Raw genomic sequence first — 17,149 nt, 5'->3', positions numbered from 1 at the left:
CCTCAACTCTCCCAAAACAGGAAATAACTTTTCTGCATCAACTCTGACAAGTCCTCTGAGAGTCTTGTATGTTTCAATAAGGTTGCCTCTCATTCTTCTATATTCCAACAAGAATGCACTCAATCTACCCAACCTTTCCTCATGAGACAGTCCCTCCATACCTGGTATCAGCTTAGTCAACCACCTCTGGACTACCCCAAATGCCAACATATCTTCATGAGATAAGGGAACCAAAACTGTTCACAGTTTTCCAGTTGTGTCTTGCATACGTTTAGCAAAATCTCCCTATTTTTATACTCCACTCCCTTTGAAATAAAGGCTGACATTCTGTTTGTTTTTCTATTATCAGCTGAGCGTGGATGTGATGAACTTAGATGAGCTTTTGTGATTTATGGATGAGGACTCCAAATTCCTTTTTTCTGTAGACTTCTACAGTCTTTCTCCATTTAAATAATATTCAGCTCCTCTAGTCTTCCTGTCAAAGTGCATACCCTCACAATTTCTCACTGTATACTCCATCTACCAAGTATTCTTTGCCCACTCACTTAACTTGTCGATATCACTCTGTAGATTCTTCGTGTCATCCACAAACCTCAAGTACATTTACCTTCGTCATCCAGTTCATTAACATATATTGTAAACAATTGTATCCCCAGCACTGGTTCCTGTGGCACACCACTAAATTACAGGTTACCATCCTGGAAACGCCTCCATACCAGAACTCCCTGTCTTCTATTAGTTAGCCAATCTATGCTAATATCCTGTCAAAACTATAGGCTCTTATCTTATCAAGTAGCCTAATCTGTGGCACCTTATCAGACACTCTCTGAAAATCCAAACATATTATATCCACAGCTCTCCCTTTATCATTCCTGCTTTTTACAAAGAATTCTAGTCAGGCATCATTTCCACTTCATGAAGCCAAACTGACTATACTTGATCCTATTATACAGTTCTAAATGCTGTGCTATTATGTCCTTTATAATAGACTCTAACATGCTCCCCAGTAACATGTTAGCTCCTAGACAGAAGTTGAACAAGGAAGAAAAGTGGACACTAATATTTGTGATAAACCTTAGCCTTTTGCTGCCTGGTTCAACATATGGACATTGGTGTGTTAAATGCTCGGTACCTGACTCAGTAATCTGACATTGGGAAAGGTGACACCCACTGAGAACCACACTTGCTAAGTCTGACTGGCCTATTTGTGCTCCCAATTTAACATGCATCATTCTCAGAGGAGTCAAATAGCTATGGATTCTAGCTCACTCAACGAAGAAATGCTACCGCAGGAGCTATTTTTCACATTTCATTCTTTCATTAGATGTTGGCACTTCTGGAAATGCCAACATTTATTGGCCATCATCAATGCAAATTAAACTGAGTTATGTGGTAGGCGACTAGAGAGCACTTAAGAGTTAAATCATTTTGCTGTGGCCTGGAATCACACATAGGCCCAATCAAGTAAGGATGGCAGATATCCTTCCCATAAAGGATATTAAATATGACACATTATATCTGCACTCAAAAGGAGATTCCTTGGCACTATTTTGTCAATGAGTGGTGAATCTCCTCAGAATCCTAAACATTATTTGCCTCTCTCGTAACCTCACTAAAAGCACGTTACTAGATCATTACCAGGTTGCTGTCTGAAAGAACTTGCTGTATGCAAATTGGCTGCTACAACTTCTACAGTACAGCAGCGCCTACACTTTAAAGGTGCCTGTCTGACAGTAAGTAGTGGGATCTCTTACGCCCATGAAAGGTGGTGCTTAAATGTAATTTTGCATTTTCTACTTTGAAGGATGCACGTTGTCAAGCTAGATGAGGTGACTAGACTGTTTCCATTCTGTAACTCTTCTGTATTTCGTTGTCAATTTCTTGAATATGTGAAACTGAGCCATGCAGCTGCTGTACAGAAAGATATATAGCCCATTTGGGATAGGGAAAGATAAGACTTTGGCCTCTCCATGTTACTGCTTCTGAGAGAAAAAAATATTGCTACTAATTCTTGCATCAGCATTAACACTTGAAATAATATTTTAGGCATTACTGGTTTCTTTTTACAGTCCAAGGAAGGGAATTTTGTGCTTTGAGCAATTAAAGATGTGAGTGTGTCAAACAGAAAACTATTCCACATATTGTAACTTGGGTCAATAACAAGCATTCCCAACCCAGGTGCAAATCTGATGAGATGGAATGTAAAGATTCTGCTGTTGCCATGTTTACAATGGCAAACAGGAGCTGAGCCTTCAAAACAGGAGCCAAAGTGTCGAGGTTTGTTGTGAACACTGCAAACTTCAATTGTTCAGAATAAAACCAGATGTGCAAGTTGATCAACACCTGTACCAATGGACTCAATATCCATATTTCCATCATCCATACTACTTGGATGTGGGGCATAGAAGATATGAAAAGATAAAAGTGTAAATGATGGAAATCTGAAATTCCAAAAGGAAAATCTGGAAATACATCCCAGAGAAAGAGTCATTGTTAAATCAAGTAGGCAATTCTTTTCTTCAAGGTGCTAACTGCCTGTTGTATATAAACAATATTTCTGTTCCTTACTTCACCAACAGTTTAGCTAACAGAACTATGTATCCTGTTCAGGGAACATACATTACATACATTATGTAGATGAAAAATTTCAATATCCGTGAGATCCTCTATTAAAGGCATCACATCTACCATCTTCAACATTCATTCCCTTCACCAATGACACACAGTGGCAGCAGCATGCACCATCTACAAAATGCACTGCAGCAATTCAGGCTTTTTTGACAGCACCTTCAAGCCAACGCTCTCTACCCACCTAAGAAGGACAAGGGTAGCATTTGCATGGTAAAACCAACACTGACAAGTTTCCCTCCAAGCCATACACAATCCCAACATGGAGCTAAATTGGATCTCCATTTCTACTAGTTCTGCTGCATCACTAGGGCTGCAGAAATTCAAGAAGCTGGCTCAATTGAAGTCTTCTCCAGGACAATTAGGAATGGGCAAAAAATGCTGGCCTAGCCACATCCATGAATTAATAGAAGAACTTGGGATTTTTCATCATATATTTGTTCCTTTAAAAAGGTGCTATATGTATTTTTATATTTCAATATTTTACCAAAAACAGTAAAACTATTTATTTTAAAACTCTAAGCATTGTTTTGCTCTTTTAAAAACATTTAAAAAGACAAAAGGTACTTCTGTGTTTCTTCCTGTGAGAGGTTGTCAGCCCTTGTCTCTCCGGTGACCATGGCCAGCTCCTCTTTTAGCTGCTGGATTTCCTTCTTTAAACGAAGAATCATCTGCAAATTCCGGACAATAAAAGAGGGAAAAATAAAGGACAGCTGGAATCAGTTTCCTGATGTATGTTTTTCTGGGCCCTCTCTGCACAATACAAAATATTGCCTTCATCAGCAAAGCAATAAATTAAAAGTTATATTTTATTGAAAAATTAGTTGCTGTTCCTAAAATAAATCCATTTTGAGATCATAAAAGATCATATATACATTATAAAAATCTTGTTTAAAATCATAAATCCCTGCTTTTCATCTGATTAGTGAGACAGCCACATTCCATGTATGGAGGAACTGTAAGTACAGTCGATTCCTATTAACTTAACATAAACCGGTTTGCTAAAGATTTTGTTCACCTATCAAGACTCATTGAACAGGCATACACACTGATATATTTGCCTGCAGTGGGTTACAGTTACTAACTCTCACTTTTTCCCTTGCCTTTTTCATCCCTTTCTCACAATCATCAATAAAGCAAGGTATTGCTTTTCTTTCAATAAATAAAAACACAAGTTCAGAGTTACTTAGGTTATTTCATGTGGATTAGGCCTTTTTAGCATGATTATTATTTCTATGATAGCTGCTGCTAGTGAGCTTGGTAGAAACAGGCATAATTTGTCTCATTTTACAACAATGCAGAAAATCAAACCTCCTTGGCCCAGATTTAGGATAGAAAGTCAGAAACTCATATCAGGCTACTATAAAAGCGTGATGGGGTTATTCTACTAATTTTAATGGAGAACAGATGTCAGTGTATGCACTGGTTTGGGAATTAAATTCATGATTAGCTTTGAGCAAAGACTCCCTTGCAAGCCCTAGGGGATCAAATTCAGGTCAGATCATTCTGCTCCTCATTAATGCAATCTCTAAAGAGTCGATAGCTCATAAGAAAAGAAATAGAAGTAGGAGTAGGTCTACATCCTCTTCATTCAAATATCACATTTGAACTTCTAACTCAACTCCACGTTGTTTTTTATTCACTCATTGGATGTGGGTGTCACAGGTTAGGCTAGAATTTATCACCTCTGGCTAAATCTCTAAGAACTAAAATTGTTATGGGGTATAGGCACACTCACAATACTGTTGCGATTTAACCCAGCAACAGTGTAAGAACAACAATATAACTCCAAGTCAGGAGGGTGTGCAGCTTGATGGGAAACCTGAAGGTGATGGTGTTTCCAAGCATCTGCTACTCCTCTCCTTTTGGGTGGTAGAAGTTACAGGTTCGTAAAGTGTTATTGGAGGACCAGAGTTGCTACAGTGCATCTGAAAGATTATATAGCTGCAGTGGGTTGGTACTGAAGGGAGTGAATGGTGAAGGCATAGACGCAATGCCAGCTACTTTGCCCTGGCTGGTGTTGAGCTTCTTTAATGTTATTGGAGCTGCACCCATCCAGACAAATGAAGACATTTCCATCACACTCCTAACTTGTGCCTTGTAGTTAGTGGACAGGCACTGGAGAGGCAGGAAGCTTATTTGTCAAACTGTTCTGCAGCCACAGTATGCATATAGCTAGCCCAATTCAGTTCAATGGTAACCCCAGAATGTTATCACTGGGACATTCAGCACTGATAATGCCTTTGAACATCAAGGAACATCAAGATTCTCTCTTGTTGGAGATAGTCATTCCCTAGCAGTTGAATGACGTAAATGTGACTTTCCACTTCTCAGCTCAAGCCTGAATTTTGTTCAGGTCTTAAAGCATACGAACATGGTCTGTTTCAGTACCTGGTCATCATGAATGGTGACCATTGTGGATCATCAATGAGCTTCTCCACTTTTGATTCAATGATGGAGGGAAGTCATTGATGCAACAGCTGAAGATACTAGGACACTATTCTGAGGAATAAGGAAGTGACTGATCTGTAACAACCACTATCATTCTCTTTTCTGCTAGATATAACTCCAACTTGTGGAGAGTAATCCCTACAATTTCCACTGACTCCAATTTTGCCAGGACTCCTTGATGCCAGACTCAGTCAAATGCTGACTTAATGTTAAGGGCAACCACTTTAGCTCTGGAATACAGTTCTTTTCTTGTATGTTGGAAGCAACCTATAACGAGGTCAGAAGCCAACTGACCTTAGCATAGCCCAAAAGAGCTTCAGTAGGCAAATTATTCCTTTGTAAGAGCTGCTGGATAACACTGTCAACAAACTCTTTCATCATTCTCAAATGATCAAGAGTAACCTGCTAGGATGGCAATTGGCCGTGTTTGATTTGTCCTTCTTTCTGTGCACAGACATACCTGGGCAACTCTCCACATCGTCAGGTAGATGCCAATATTGTAGCTGCAGTGGAAGAGTTTGGTTAGGGGCATGTCCTCTTCTGCTGCAGAAGTCAACAGTGTTATTACCAGAATGTTGACTTTGATTTTCACATTGCCTTTTCAGCATCCAATGCCTTCAGCCATTTTTTGATATCATATGAAATGAATGAAATTAGCTGAAGAATAGGACCTCCAGAGGAGATCAAGATAGATCATCACTTGGCACTTCTGACTGAAGATGGTGAGAAGCAAACAAGGAGGATTCTGAGAGATGTTGGTTCAGTCATCATGGCTGAGAAAAGGATCACGGACACAGACTTAGCTGCTCAGAACCAGGTTTGCAGATTGACTGAGTAGTGCCTGGTAAGAGATAAAGTACTTACAGCTCTCGAAAGGAGATGCAGGGAGCTTCCCCAGTGACAAGGCTGCGGGTTAAGGGACATTGGGTCTATGGGTAATTCTAAAAATTGATTTTAAAATTACCAGTATTAATATGTGTGTGGTTAAATCTACTACAGGATATGTCTCCACATTGGTAAGCCAATGTCAAAGCAGACCTCGTACTGTGCAGGAATATGGGATACCACACCCCAGCAGCTACTGGAAACAGTTGAGCTTATGGCCTCATAGGTCTTCAATTTGTTCAGGGAAAACTATTGCAGTTTCTCCGGCCTGGGTATGATGGTGCGAGGAGGCAATTTCACCATCTCCGAGGCTAAGGAGACGGAGGATGGGTGCCTCCTCGTAGCAAATATTTCATACAGAAACACTCCCCTAAGATTAATTAAAGTGTGTGCCCTGGTGGCAAAGAGTGAGTGGCCATTCTGCGGCAGCTCCCACAGCAAATCATTCTGGCCAGAGACGTCAACTGCATCATCGAGGAGCTGACAGCAAACCAGACACCACGTCCAGATTCCCAATGGAAATGGTTCAAGTTGCGAAGCTGCACAATGTCTTCACCAATCCCGCAGACAGATACTCCTGGTCATGGCTAGATGGGTCTATCCGCTCAAGGAAACATTTCCTGTTTGGGTCCCACATGTTCTCAGTCAGATCCACCTATGTCAAGTCGATGTTCTCTGCAGGACCAGCAGGCCAGCAAGGAATATGGAAGCTGAATGTGAAACTGTTGGTATTACACAGAATGGAGAACTGTGAAGCCCTCCTTTGAGTCTTCATTTATCTAGAGGGAAACAGTCAAGGGGAAAATCAAGAGGTTCTTTATCCTCAAAGGTGTTCAGAGGTGAGAAAGAGACTGGGAAAACTGTCTCAACCCCAGACAACCATGCAGAATGTACTTCTGCTACAGATGATGGGTGACCTGGGGATCTCCAGGAGGTGAAAAGCCAGTAAGCTTCATTCTTTGCCTCAGAGGCCTCCAATATAATCTTCCGGTCCAGAGTCTGCACTATGGAGCAGGATGAAACGTGCTCATGTTTATTCTTCCAGAAGGTGCACATGGAAAGCTCCGTGCTCAGCAGCCTGAAGGAAGCAGATGACGCAGTAACATCATTTCAGTCTGACATCCTGAGGGTCAGCAAATCCTTTTATGAGAGACTGTATAACACAAAGTCATAGACAGCGTGGCTGATAAGATTCGAAATGACAGGAGAACTTGGCCCCATGGAATGCTCCTCCTGTAATATGTAGAAAATCAGGGACAGTTCCAGTGCCAATGCTGACTTTGTATGCAGAAAGTATGTTTAGCTGCAGTTCCTGATTTTCCAAATGGAGTGCCTAGAGCTGTGGATGGACTCACCAAAAAGCATCCATGAATCCCAGAATCAGAGAATCTCTACGGTGTAGAAGGAGGCCACTCAACCCATTGAGTGTCATCAACCCTCTGAAGGGCATCCCACTCAAACCCTGACTTCAATCCTATCCCTGTAACTTTACATTTACCATGGCTAATCCACCTAACCTGCACATCTTTAGACTCTGAGAGAAAACCTGAGCAATGGATGGAAATCTACACAGATGTTGGAAGAGCATGCAAACTCCAGACAGGCACCCAAGGCTGGAATTGAACTTGGGTCCTTGGTGATGTGTGCTAGTGGCGCTAAACACCTAGCCACCATGAGGCTGAGAAAGAGACTAGGAAAACTGTCTGAACTCCAGAAAACCATGCAGAACTTACTTCTGGTATAGGTGATGGGGGTCCTGGGGATCTCCAGGAGGTGAAAAGCCAGAAAGCTTAAGGTACTGTCGAAGTGTAGATGATCAGTAGTGAGAGGGAACTCTATAGTTAGGGGCGCAGATCAGCATTTCTGCAACCACAAGTGAAACTCCCTAGTGCCAGGACATGAGCAGGCACTGGACATTCTGAAAGGGAAGGATGAGCTGCCAGAAGTGTGATCTTGGTACTAATGACAGAGGCAGGAAGAGCGATCCTGTAAATAGGGGTCAGGGAGTTAGGTAGGAAGTTGAAAAGCAGGACCTGTAGGATTGTAATCTCAAGATTACGTCCTGTGCCATGTGCCAGTGAGGCTAGAAATAGGAAGATAGTATAGTTAAATAGGTGGCTAAACAGTTGACATAGAAGGGAGGGCTTCAGGTATATGGGATATCTTTTGGGGCAGGTGAGATCTGTACAAGGACGGGTTGCATTTAAACTTGAGGGTCACTGAATTTGTTAGGTGTGTCCAGGACAGTCTTGAAACAATACATAAATTGTTCAACAAAGGAAGGTGCCATGCTAGACCTGGTTTTGAGGAATGAGCCTGGCTAGGTGATTTAAGTTTCAGTGGGAGAGCATTTTGGGAACAGTGATCATAATTCTGTAAGTTTTAAATTACTTACAGATAAGGACAAGAGTACTCCTCAGGTGGAAGTACTAAATTGGTGGAAGGCTAATGACCACATTAGGCTAAAACTGGGGAATGTAGATTGGAGCAGATTTTTGAGGATACATCCACATCTGGCATATAGGAATCTTTTAAACGCCTGTTGATTAGAGTTCAGGACCAGCATGGTTCCTGTGAAAACGAATGATAAGGATGGCAAGATTTGAGAACCTTGGGTGTCAAGAGAAATTGAAAACTTAGTCAAAAATAAAAAGGAGGCATACATAAGACTTAGGAAACCAAAGACAGATGGAGCCCTCAAAGAATACAAAGACAGCAGGAAAGAACTCAAACAAGTAAATAGGAGGCACCATGAAACCATGGCAAACAGGATTAAGCAAAATCCCAACACATTACATCCATATGTAATGGCTCAGGCAGCACAGTGGCACAGTGGTTAGCACTGCTGTCTCACAGCGCCAGAGACCCGGGTTCAATTCCCGCCTCAGGCGACTGACTGTGTGGAGTTTGCACATTCTCCCAGTGTCTGTGTGGGTTTCCTCCGGGTACTCTGGTTTCCTCCCATAGTCCAAAAATGTGCGGGGTAACACTAATTGCCCATAGTGTTTGGTGTAGGGGAATGGGTCTGGACTGGTTGCGCTTCGGCGGGTCAGTGTGGATTGCTGGGTCAAAGGGCCTGTTTCCACACTGTAAGTAATCTAATCTAAACATAAATGAGGACCAGGAGATAAGTATAGGTTAACGATAAAGATGATTGATAAGGGTAGGTTGGTAGATGTTGTCCACATGGACTTTAGCCAGGCCTTTGACAAGGTCCCTTGTGGCAGACTGATACATATGGTTGAGTCACAAGGGATCTGCAGTTATCTGTTAAGATGAAAATAGAACTGACTTAGTCGTAGAAGACAGAGAGAAGCTATGGGTGTTTGTCAGATTGAAGATCTGGGACCATTGGGATTAAGCAAAATCCCAAGATATTTTATACATACATAAGAACCAAGAAATATGAATAAGGTAGGTTCACTCAAGAACAAAGGAGGAATTCGGTTAGGGAACAGAGTTGCAGTTGTATAGAATTTTAGTTAGATCACATTTGGAATATTGTGTACAGTTCTGGTTGAGATACGAGCAAAGAACATGGAGAGAGTACAGAAATCATTTACTCAGATGTTCACCAGGTTTGGAGCATATTAGCTTATGGGGAGATTGGACAAACTTGGTTTGTTTCTGCTTGAATGTCAGAGGCTGAGGGGGCAATCTAATAGAGGTTTACAAAATTATGAAAGGTGTGCATAGAATGGATAGTCACAGATTTTTTTTTCCCCCAAAGTAATTATGGTCAATTACTAAGGGACATAGGTTTAAGGTGAAAGTTGGGAAGTTTAAAAGAGATGTGAGAGTGAAGTTTTTTTTTAAACAGAAAGTGATAAGTGCCTGAAATGAGCTAGAGGAGGTAGTGGAGGTGGATACAATAACAATGCTTAAGAGGCATCTTTATACAGATATATGAATAGACAGGGAATAGAGGAACACAGATAGATTAGAGACAAACATTTTTAGTTTAGAAATGTGACATGTGTCGGTGCAGTCCTGATGGGCTGAAGGGCCTGTACCTGAGCAGTACTGTTCTTCGTTCTTTGTTTTGATTTCCCCATATTTTTCAATTGTCCTTGATCCCAGAAATCTACTGATCTTCACCTTGGATAACTTGCTATCTGAGTGCCCAAACAGTCCAGATACTAAATTTGGAAGATCCACAATCCTTGGACTGAAAAGGATTTTCTTTCTCAGTTCTAAATGGCTTATTCCTTTTTTTAAGTTTGTGACACTCCGACTATTCCTCGACTCCACATTCAGAGGAAATAGCCTTTCAGCATCTACCTTGTCAAGCTCTTTGAGGCTTATATTTTTCATTGAGATGACCTCTTATTCTTCTAAACCTCAAAGTGTCTACGCCTATTCTACTCAAATTAACCTAATAGCATTGTTCTCATCCTCAGAATTGATCTAGTCAGCTTTTGTTGCAACTCTACAAGGCATGTGTATCCTTCCTTAGGTGTGCAAAACAAAACCATATACAATGCATGATTAAGCAATGCATAGTCAGTGATGCCCATAGAGACCAATAAATTAAAATACCTAAATTTGCCAAACAACCCCAACAAAGAAATAGACAAGGTTTCACTTTTAGTAACTTTTACTTTATCAAACCAAAATCAACACAAATTAAATATGAATTAACAGATAAATCATGGGTGATAGATATTTTAAAGTTCACAGAATAGCAGATACAACAGAAATAGATTTCATAGCTTTATAATGCACTGCTCTCCACATATACAGCCACAGATCCTTCAAAAACTTATTTCCTCAGTTAGAATCCTAGCTGTTTTCCTCAAAGATGTTACCACCAAATTTCATCTAATACCTGATTGTAATCAAGTAGAGTTCCTTAGGTATAGTCTTGAACAAAATGGTGGACTTGGGGAACTCTGTCAGCTCTGTTCATGCCAGTGTTAATGGCAGGGTTCCACCAGTATTACCTTTCTACAAAGCCCCAGTGACAACTCTCTGACAGAGTCTGGTCAGTCAATTATTTTTACTGACAGAAACAGCTGTAACAACTTTGTATTGGCCTACTGTCAGCTCCTGGATCCAGCCTTCATTTTCTTTAGCCTGTTTGCACTGCACAATTAGGTGACGTAAGTTTGTATGGTTATATATCTGATATCTGCTTTTAACCAGTTTTAGTTTCCCCAGAAACCTGACATTTGAAACATAAACAGAAATCCTGGAGAAACTCAGCAGGACTAGCAGCATCTGTGGAGAGAAAGCAGAGTTAAAGTTTCAAGTCCAGTGACTCTTCTCCAAAATTTATGTTTCATTTTAACTTGTAGTTATAATTTTGCTTTCAAGTAAGGACGCAAAAAAAAAGCTTTTGAAACCAAGTTCAGTGTTCACAAATGAACATTCAGGAGGTCATCTGTTTAGACAAGATCGTATTTACGTTCCCCAGTGGTCTTAGAAACTATGGATTCCATCACATATGTTCAATCACTGCAGTACAAACTAAGTGCTGCCTTCTAATTTAAATGAAGATGGTACACAACTCAAAGATAAGCATGTTGCTAAGTGATTGCATGCCTCACAAGGGGAGAATAATTCAGCACAAGGCTCACCGCAATACAATGGCAGGGGTTTTAATCACAGAAATAATGGACTCACCCACTGGTTGGAATGTCTTTGTCACAGTGGAACTGCCTTTTGCCACAACTCATGTATGCAGTTAAGTCAATTTTACCAATCATATACTTGTACAAATATGGGTGGCAGATGAGAAGATTGAACAAAATATAAACAACAGAAAAAGTTTACAAAGATTAATAAAAAGGAACAAAGTGTAAACGAGAAAGCTAGTTAGAAATATTTTTTAAAGGAGTAAGACCTTCTATAAAATATTGAAAAGAAAAGAATTAGAGAGTGAGCATTGGTCCTATAGAATATGAGTGTGGGGAATTAATAATGAGATGGCAGATGAAGTGAACAAGTGTTCTTCATCAGTATTCATCACAGAAGATAGAATTAACATCCCAGAAATAGCTATAAATCTAGCGATGGAAGGCAGGGAATAAGTCAAATTACACTCTCTAGGGAAATGGTACTGAGCAAACTATTGGGACTGTGGCTACGTTTCTTGACGCTGAAGGACTTCATCCTAAAATGTGGCAAGTGAACTTATTGTTGCATTGGTTTTAATTTTAGAATATTCCCTTGATTCATAGAAGTTTGCATTAGATTTGAAACTAGTAATGGTAACTTCTTTATTCAAGAAATTAGGGACTTACAAAGCCAGAAACTATAGATTAGTTAGCTTAATATATCATAGAAAAAAATTACAAACTATTATTAAAGACTTCTAGTGGTTTATAAAAGCATGAGGTGCAGAGATAAGGTGAATAGCAAAGGTCTTTTCCCTTGGTTGGGGAAAACTAATGGGCATAATATTAAGGTGAGAGGAGAAAGATTCAGAAGGGACCTGAGTGGCAACTTTTTCACAAAGAGAATGGGTCATATGTGAAATGAACTGCCAGAAGAAATGGCTAATGCAGATAAAATTACAAAATTTAAAAAAGGTCTCAGCTCCCTTCCATATTCCTGATGAAGGGCTTATCCCAAAACATTGACTCTCCTGCTCCTCAGATGCTGCATGACTGGCCGTGCTTTTCCAGCACCACACTTTTTGACTGACTATCCAGCATCTGCAGTCCTCACTTTCTCCATATTTCCATCTATAGAAAAGGTTTAGAGGAGGGATATGGGCCAAAAACAGGCAAACGGGAATAGTTTAGTTTTGAAAACTTGGTGGGCACTGACAAATTGGACTGAAGGGTCTGTTTCCATGCTGCATGACTCTATCACATTATTAAAGGGCACTTTGAGAAACGCAAGGGAATCAAGCAGGCGCAACATTGTTTTGCAAATGAAAATCATGCTTAACTTACTGGAGCTCTTTGAAAACATAGCATGTGCTGTGGATAAAGGGGAACAAGTAGATGTATTGCACATGAATTTCCAAATAGCATCAAGGAGGCAATGGCCTACTGGTGTTATCATGAGACAATTAATCCAGAGGCCGAGATAATATTCTAATTATTTGTGTTTGAATCCTGCCATGGCAGATGTTTGAATTTGTAATCAATAAACATTTGGTATGAAGAATACAATGATGACTATTGACAATTATGGGGATAACCCTACCTGATTCTCTAGTGTTGCTTAAGGAAGGAAGCTGCATTCCTTATCTGATTGGGCCAACAAGTGACTTCAAACTCTACCCTCTGAGAAATTAGGGATGACCTAGCCAGTGATGCTTGCATCTCATGAATGAATTAGGAGAAAATCTGATAAGGTGTCAGATCAAATACAATTGACAAAATGAAATGGTCGGAAGATTTGTTAGCTAACAGGAAACTGAACGATTATTTTCTGGTTGGCAAGAGTGGTGCATCACCAGGATCAGTCTTCAACCTTTTACAATTTAAAGGTATGGTTGCCAAAAACATTGATGACACAAAGAAATGTAGGAAACTATATTGTACATAGGACTAAGGAATCTATGAAGAGATATGTAAAAGCAAAATAGTGATGTTGGAAAACAAAAACAGACAACATTGTGGAAACTCAGAAGGTCTGGCAGTATCTGTAGAGTGAGAAGAATAATTAATATTTTGAATCCATTTTGAATGAATCTCCACAGAGATTTGCTACAGATTTCTAGCATCCACATTATTTTGCTTTTATTTGAGTGATTAATTCACTGCCCCCTCTCTTCCAGGTATGCCCACCCTGAAGATGTTCTGCTCTTCTCACCTTCTGCTCTATCAAAAGTGTGTAAAGACCACCATTTTCCAACCCCTTCAGTCCTGATGAAGAGTCATATTGGACTCAAAATGTTAACTGTTTCTCTTTCCACTGATGCTGTCAAACCTGTTGAGTTTCTCCAGAGCTTTCAGTTTTAAGATAACAAAGGGATACAGTTTGAATGGGAAAATATTTGGTAAATGGAGATTTATATGGCGAAATTTTATCCTTCCTGTTAAAATTGCCCATTTTAACAGGAAGGATAAAAAATATGCATATTACCTAAATCGTGAGAGTCACAGAGATGTACAGTATGGAAACAGACCCTTCGGTTCAACCCGTCCATGCCGACCAGATATCCCAATCCAATCTAGTACCACCTGCCAGCACCCGGCCCATATCTCTCCAAACCCTTCCTATTCATATACCCATCCAAATGCCTCTTAAATGTTGCAATTGTACCAGCCTCCACCACTTTCTCTGGCAGCTCATTCCATACACGTACCACCCACTGTGTGAAAAAGTTGCCCCTTAGGTCTCTTTTTATCTTTCCCCTCTCACCCTAAACCTATGCCCTCTAGTTCTGGACTCCCGACCCCAGAAAAAAGACTTTGTCTATTTATCCTATCCATGTCCCTCATAATTTTGTAAATCTCTATAAGGTCACCCCTCAGCCTCCGATGCTCCAGGGAAAACAGCCCCACCAGCCTGTTCAGCCTCACCCTATAGCTCAAATCCTCCAACCCTGGCAACATCCTTGTAAATCTTTTCTGAACCCTTTCAAATTTCACAACATCTTTCCGATAGGAAGGAGACCAGAATTGCATGCAATATTCCAACAGTGGCCATGTACAGCCACAACATGACCTCCCAACTCCTGTACTCAATACCCTGACCAATAAAGTAAAGTATACCAAATGCCTTTTTCACTATCCTAACTACCTGCGACTCCACTTTCAAGGAGCTATGAACCTGCACTCCAAGATCTCTTTTTTTTTCGGCAACACTCCCTAGGACCTTACCATTAAGTGTGTAAGTCCTGCTAAGATGTGCTTTCCCAAAATGCAGCATCTCGCATTTATCTGAATTAAACTCCATCTGCCACTTCTCAGCCCATTGGCCCATCTGGTCCAGATCCTGTTGTAATCTGAGGTAACCCTCCTTGCTGTCCACTACACCTCCAATTTTGGAGATTTCAGAGTCTGAGGCACAGTGGGTTCTTGGTGACCCTGTGCATGTATCACAAATGGAATATTATCAGTTACTGTGATGGAAATTGAGAATAAAAGTAGGAAGCTCTAAAAAAAAAGTTGTGTTCTTGAAATATTAATTATTTACCTGGTTCCACAGATGCTGTCAGATCCACGTATATCTTAAGAATTTTCTGTTTTAATTTCAGATATCCATATCTGAAATATTTTGATTTTATTTGCAAACATGGGGAGGTTATGCTTCAGATTAATTGATTGTTTGACTGCTTGATTTATTGTTGTCACGCTCCAAGATACGGTGAAAAGTGTTGGTTTGCATACAGATATACAGGGCATTAGTTAGATCACATTTGTTGTACTATGTATAATATTGATTTCCTCATTTAAGGTAGGATGTAATTCGAAGCATTGGAAACAGTTCAATGAAGGTTTATTAAAGCTGGAATGGGCAGGTGGTCTTATGAGGAATTGGTGGACACTTTCCGTTTGGAAGTATAAGAGATTACTTGATTGAAACATATGAGATTCTAGGCATCTTGTTAGGGTGAATATGGAATGGATTCTTCATGTGGGTAATCTCGAACTAGGCATCATTGTTTTAAAAAAAGGAGGTGCCCATTTAGATAGAGAACAGAAGTTATTTCTCAGAGTGCCGTGAACCTTGGAACTGTCCTTCACAAAAGGCATTGGAAGAGGAATCTTTGAGTATTTTTAAGGACAAAGTGGATAGATTGTTGATAGGCAAGGGGGCGAACTGTTGTTGGGTATAGTCAGGAATATAAAATAATCAGACCAGCTATAATCTAATTTAATGACAAAGAAGGTTTGAAGGGCAAATTGGGCTACTTGTGCTCCTAACTCATATGTTTCCCTGTAATTAAAATTCTATTTGAACACAAAATGAACTTACAGCCCCATCGTCTATCCATAATAAAGATTACACACATCCGACTCCATAACATAACCCGTTGCAAGGCTTTCCAATACAGCCTACCTTTCTGCTCCTCCCACAGCTCAAACAAAACATTATCCCCAGTATCCCATTCTGTAAAAAATCCTCACTCGTTCATCACATATTTATTAGTTCTGGCCTTTTGTACACCCACTCCTGCCTTATATTGTTTCTAACCTTCTGAATTCTTTTCTATGTCATCAGGATATCAAAATTTTGTATATAAAGGAAGTACAATACAACTTCTAATGGTACACAGCATCTTTAAAAACTACTAAATCTATCTTCCAAATGTCTCTTTCCAAGAATATGGCCAATTTAACATTGCTGCTCCTGGTAACCCAAACCCTTTCTATTTCCTTACTTATTTGTATAACCAGAAGTATCAAGATTGTCGTCCACTCTTAAGTGCGAGCAAATCGACTACAAACCTAAAAAACAACCCCCACATCAAAAAACCTTCTACTTAGCATGCCAACACGTCAAAGTGCTGCTTGCAATGGCCAGGCAATGAGTTTCTTGCTAATCTCCCCCAAAACAAATTTTCTTAGTTCTCAGCAGCAGCCAAAAACTGCACTTTACGCAAAGCTGCACTTGAAATAGGCCACAACAGTTAATAAGACCGGCCATTAGCCCATAAAAAAGGCCTTATGACACTTTCAAATGATCACCAGGGATGCATAAATATCACTGTAAAAACATGGTAACAGACATACCTAAAGCACAGTTCAGGTGCAGGAGAAACCGGCACAAAAGTAGTGTCTCTGCTTCTCCACTGTGCCCAAAAGCAGGTGCTTTATTGTCCAAACTCTCATCCACTGAATACTGGATAATTTTTGATATCAGATCTTCTACAATTTCAGTTCTGATTATTAATATTGTCATTTTCATTGAAGCTTGCCATGTTTTGGCAAAATATTAAAATAATAATCAAAACTTTTCAGCAACCATAATAAACAGCATTCAACAGAACTCTCAAACTTATTTAGAATTATCCAGTATATATATCCAGCATTTAGACTCAAATTTGAATATTGAGTACCTTTGATAATTAACAGTTTTGCAGACAGCTCATGTAATGCACTTTCTTGAAAGCTAAATAATAGGGATTTTAAAAGAAAATATTTTAACAGGAAAAATGATGAGGGGCCAACAGTAAATGGCACCTGTTCCATCTGCTCAGTGTTGGAAGCTGAGTTGAAACCAGCAGTTTTTGAAAGGTTTGCATAAATGGTTTGTATTCACATCAATAAAGCAGGCT

The 17,149-nt window shown here is 39.9% G+C and overlaps 1 protein-coding gene across 1 annotated transcript in view; it reads right to left on the bottom strand.

The window, feature by feature from the left end:
- Positions 1 to 17,149, bottom strand: part of kif6 (kinesin family member 6) — a 541,049-nt gene that overhangs the window by 336,524 nt on the left and 187,376 nt on the right. Inside the window, exon 10 of the mRNA XM_060854513.1 lies at positions 3,196 to 3,299. Within this exon, the coding sequence (XP_060710496.1) occupies positions 3,196 to 3,299 (104 nt within the window). The remainder of the gene's footprint in view (positions 1 to 3,195; positions 3,300 to 17,149) is intronic.

Source organism: Hemiscyllium ocellatum, chromosome 3 (assembly GCF_020745735.1).
Source record: "Hemiscyllium ocellatum isolate sHemOce1 chromosome 3, sHemOce1.pat.X.cur, whole genome shotgun sequence".
In the NCBI taxonomy this organism is placed as follows: Eukaryota; Metazoa; Chordata; class Chondrichthyes; order Orectolobiformes; family Hemiscylliidae; genus Hemiscyllium; species Hemiscyllium ocellatum.
This window is presented reverse-complemented; position numbering and strand designations above follow the sequence as displayed.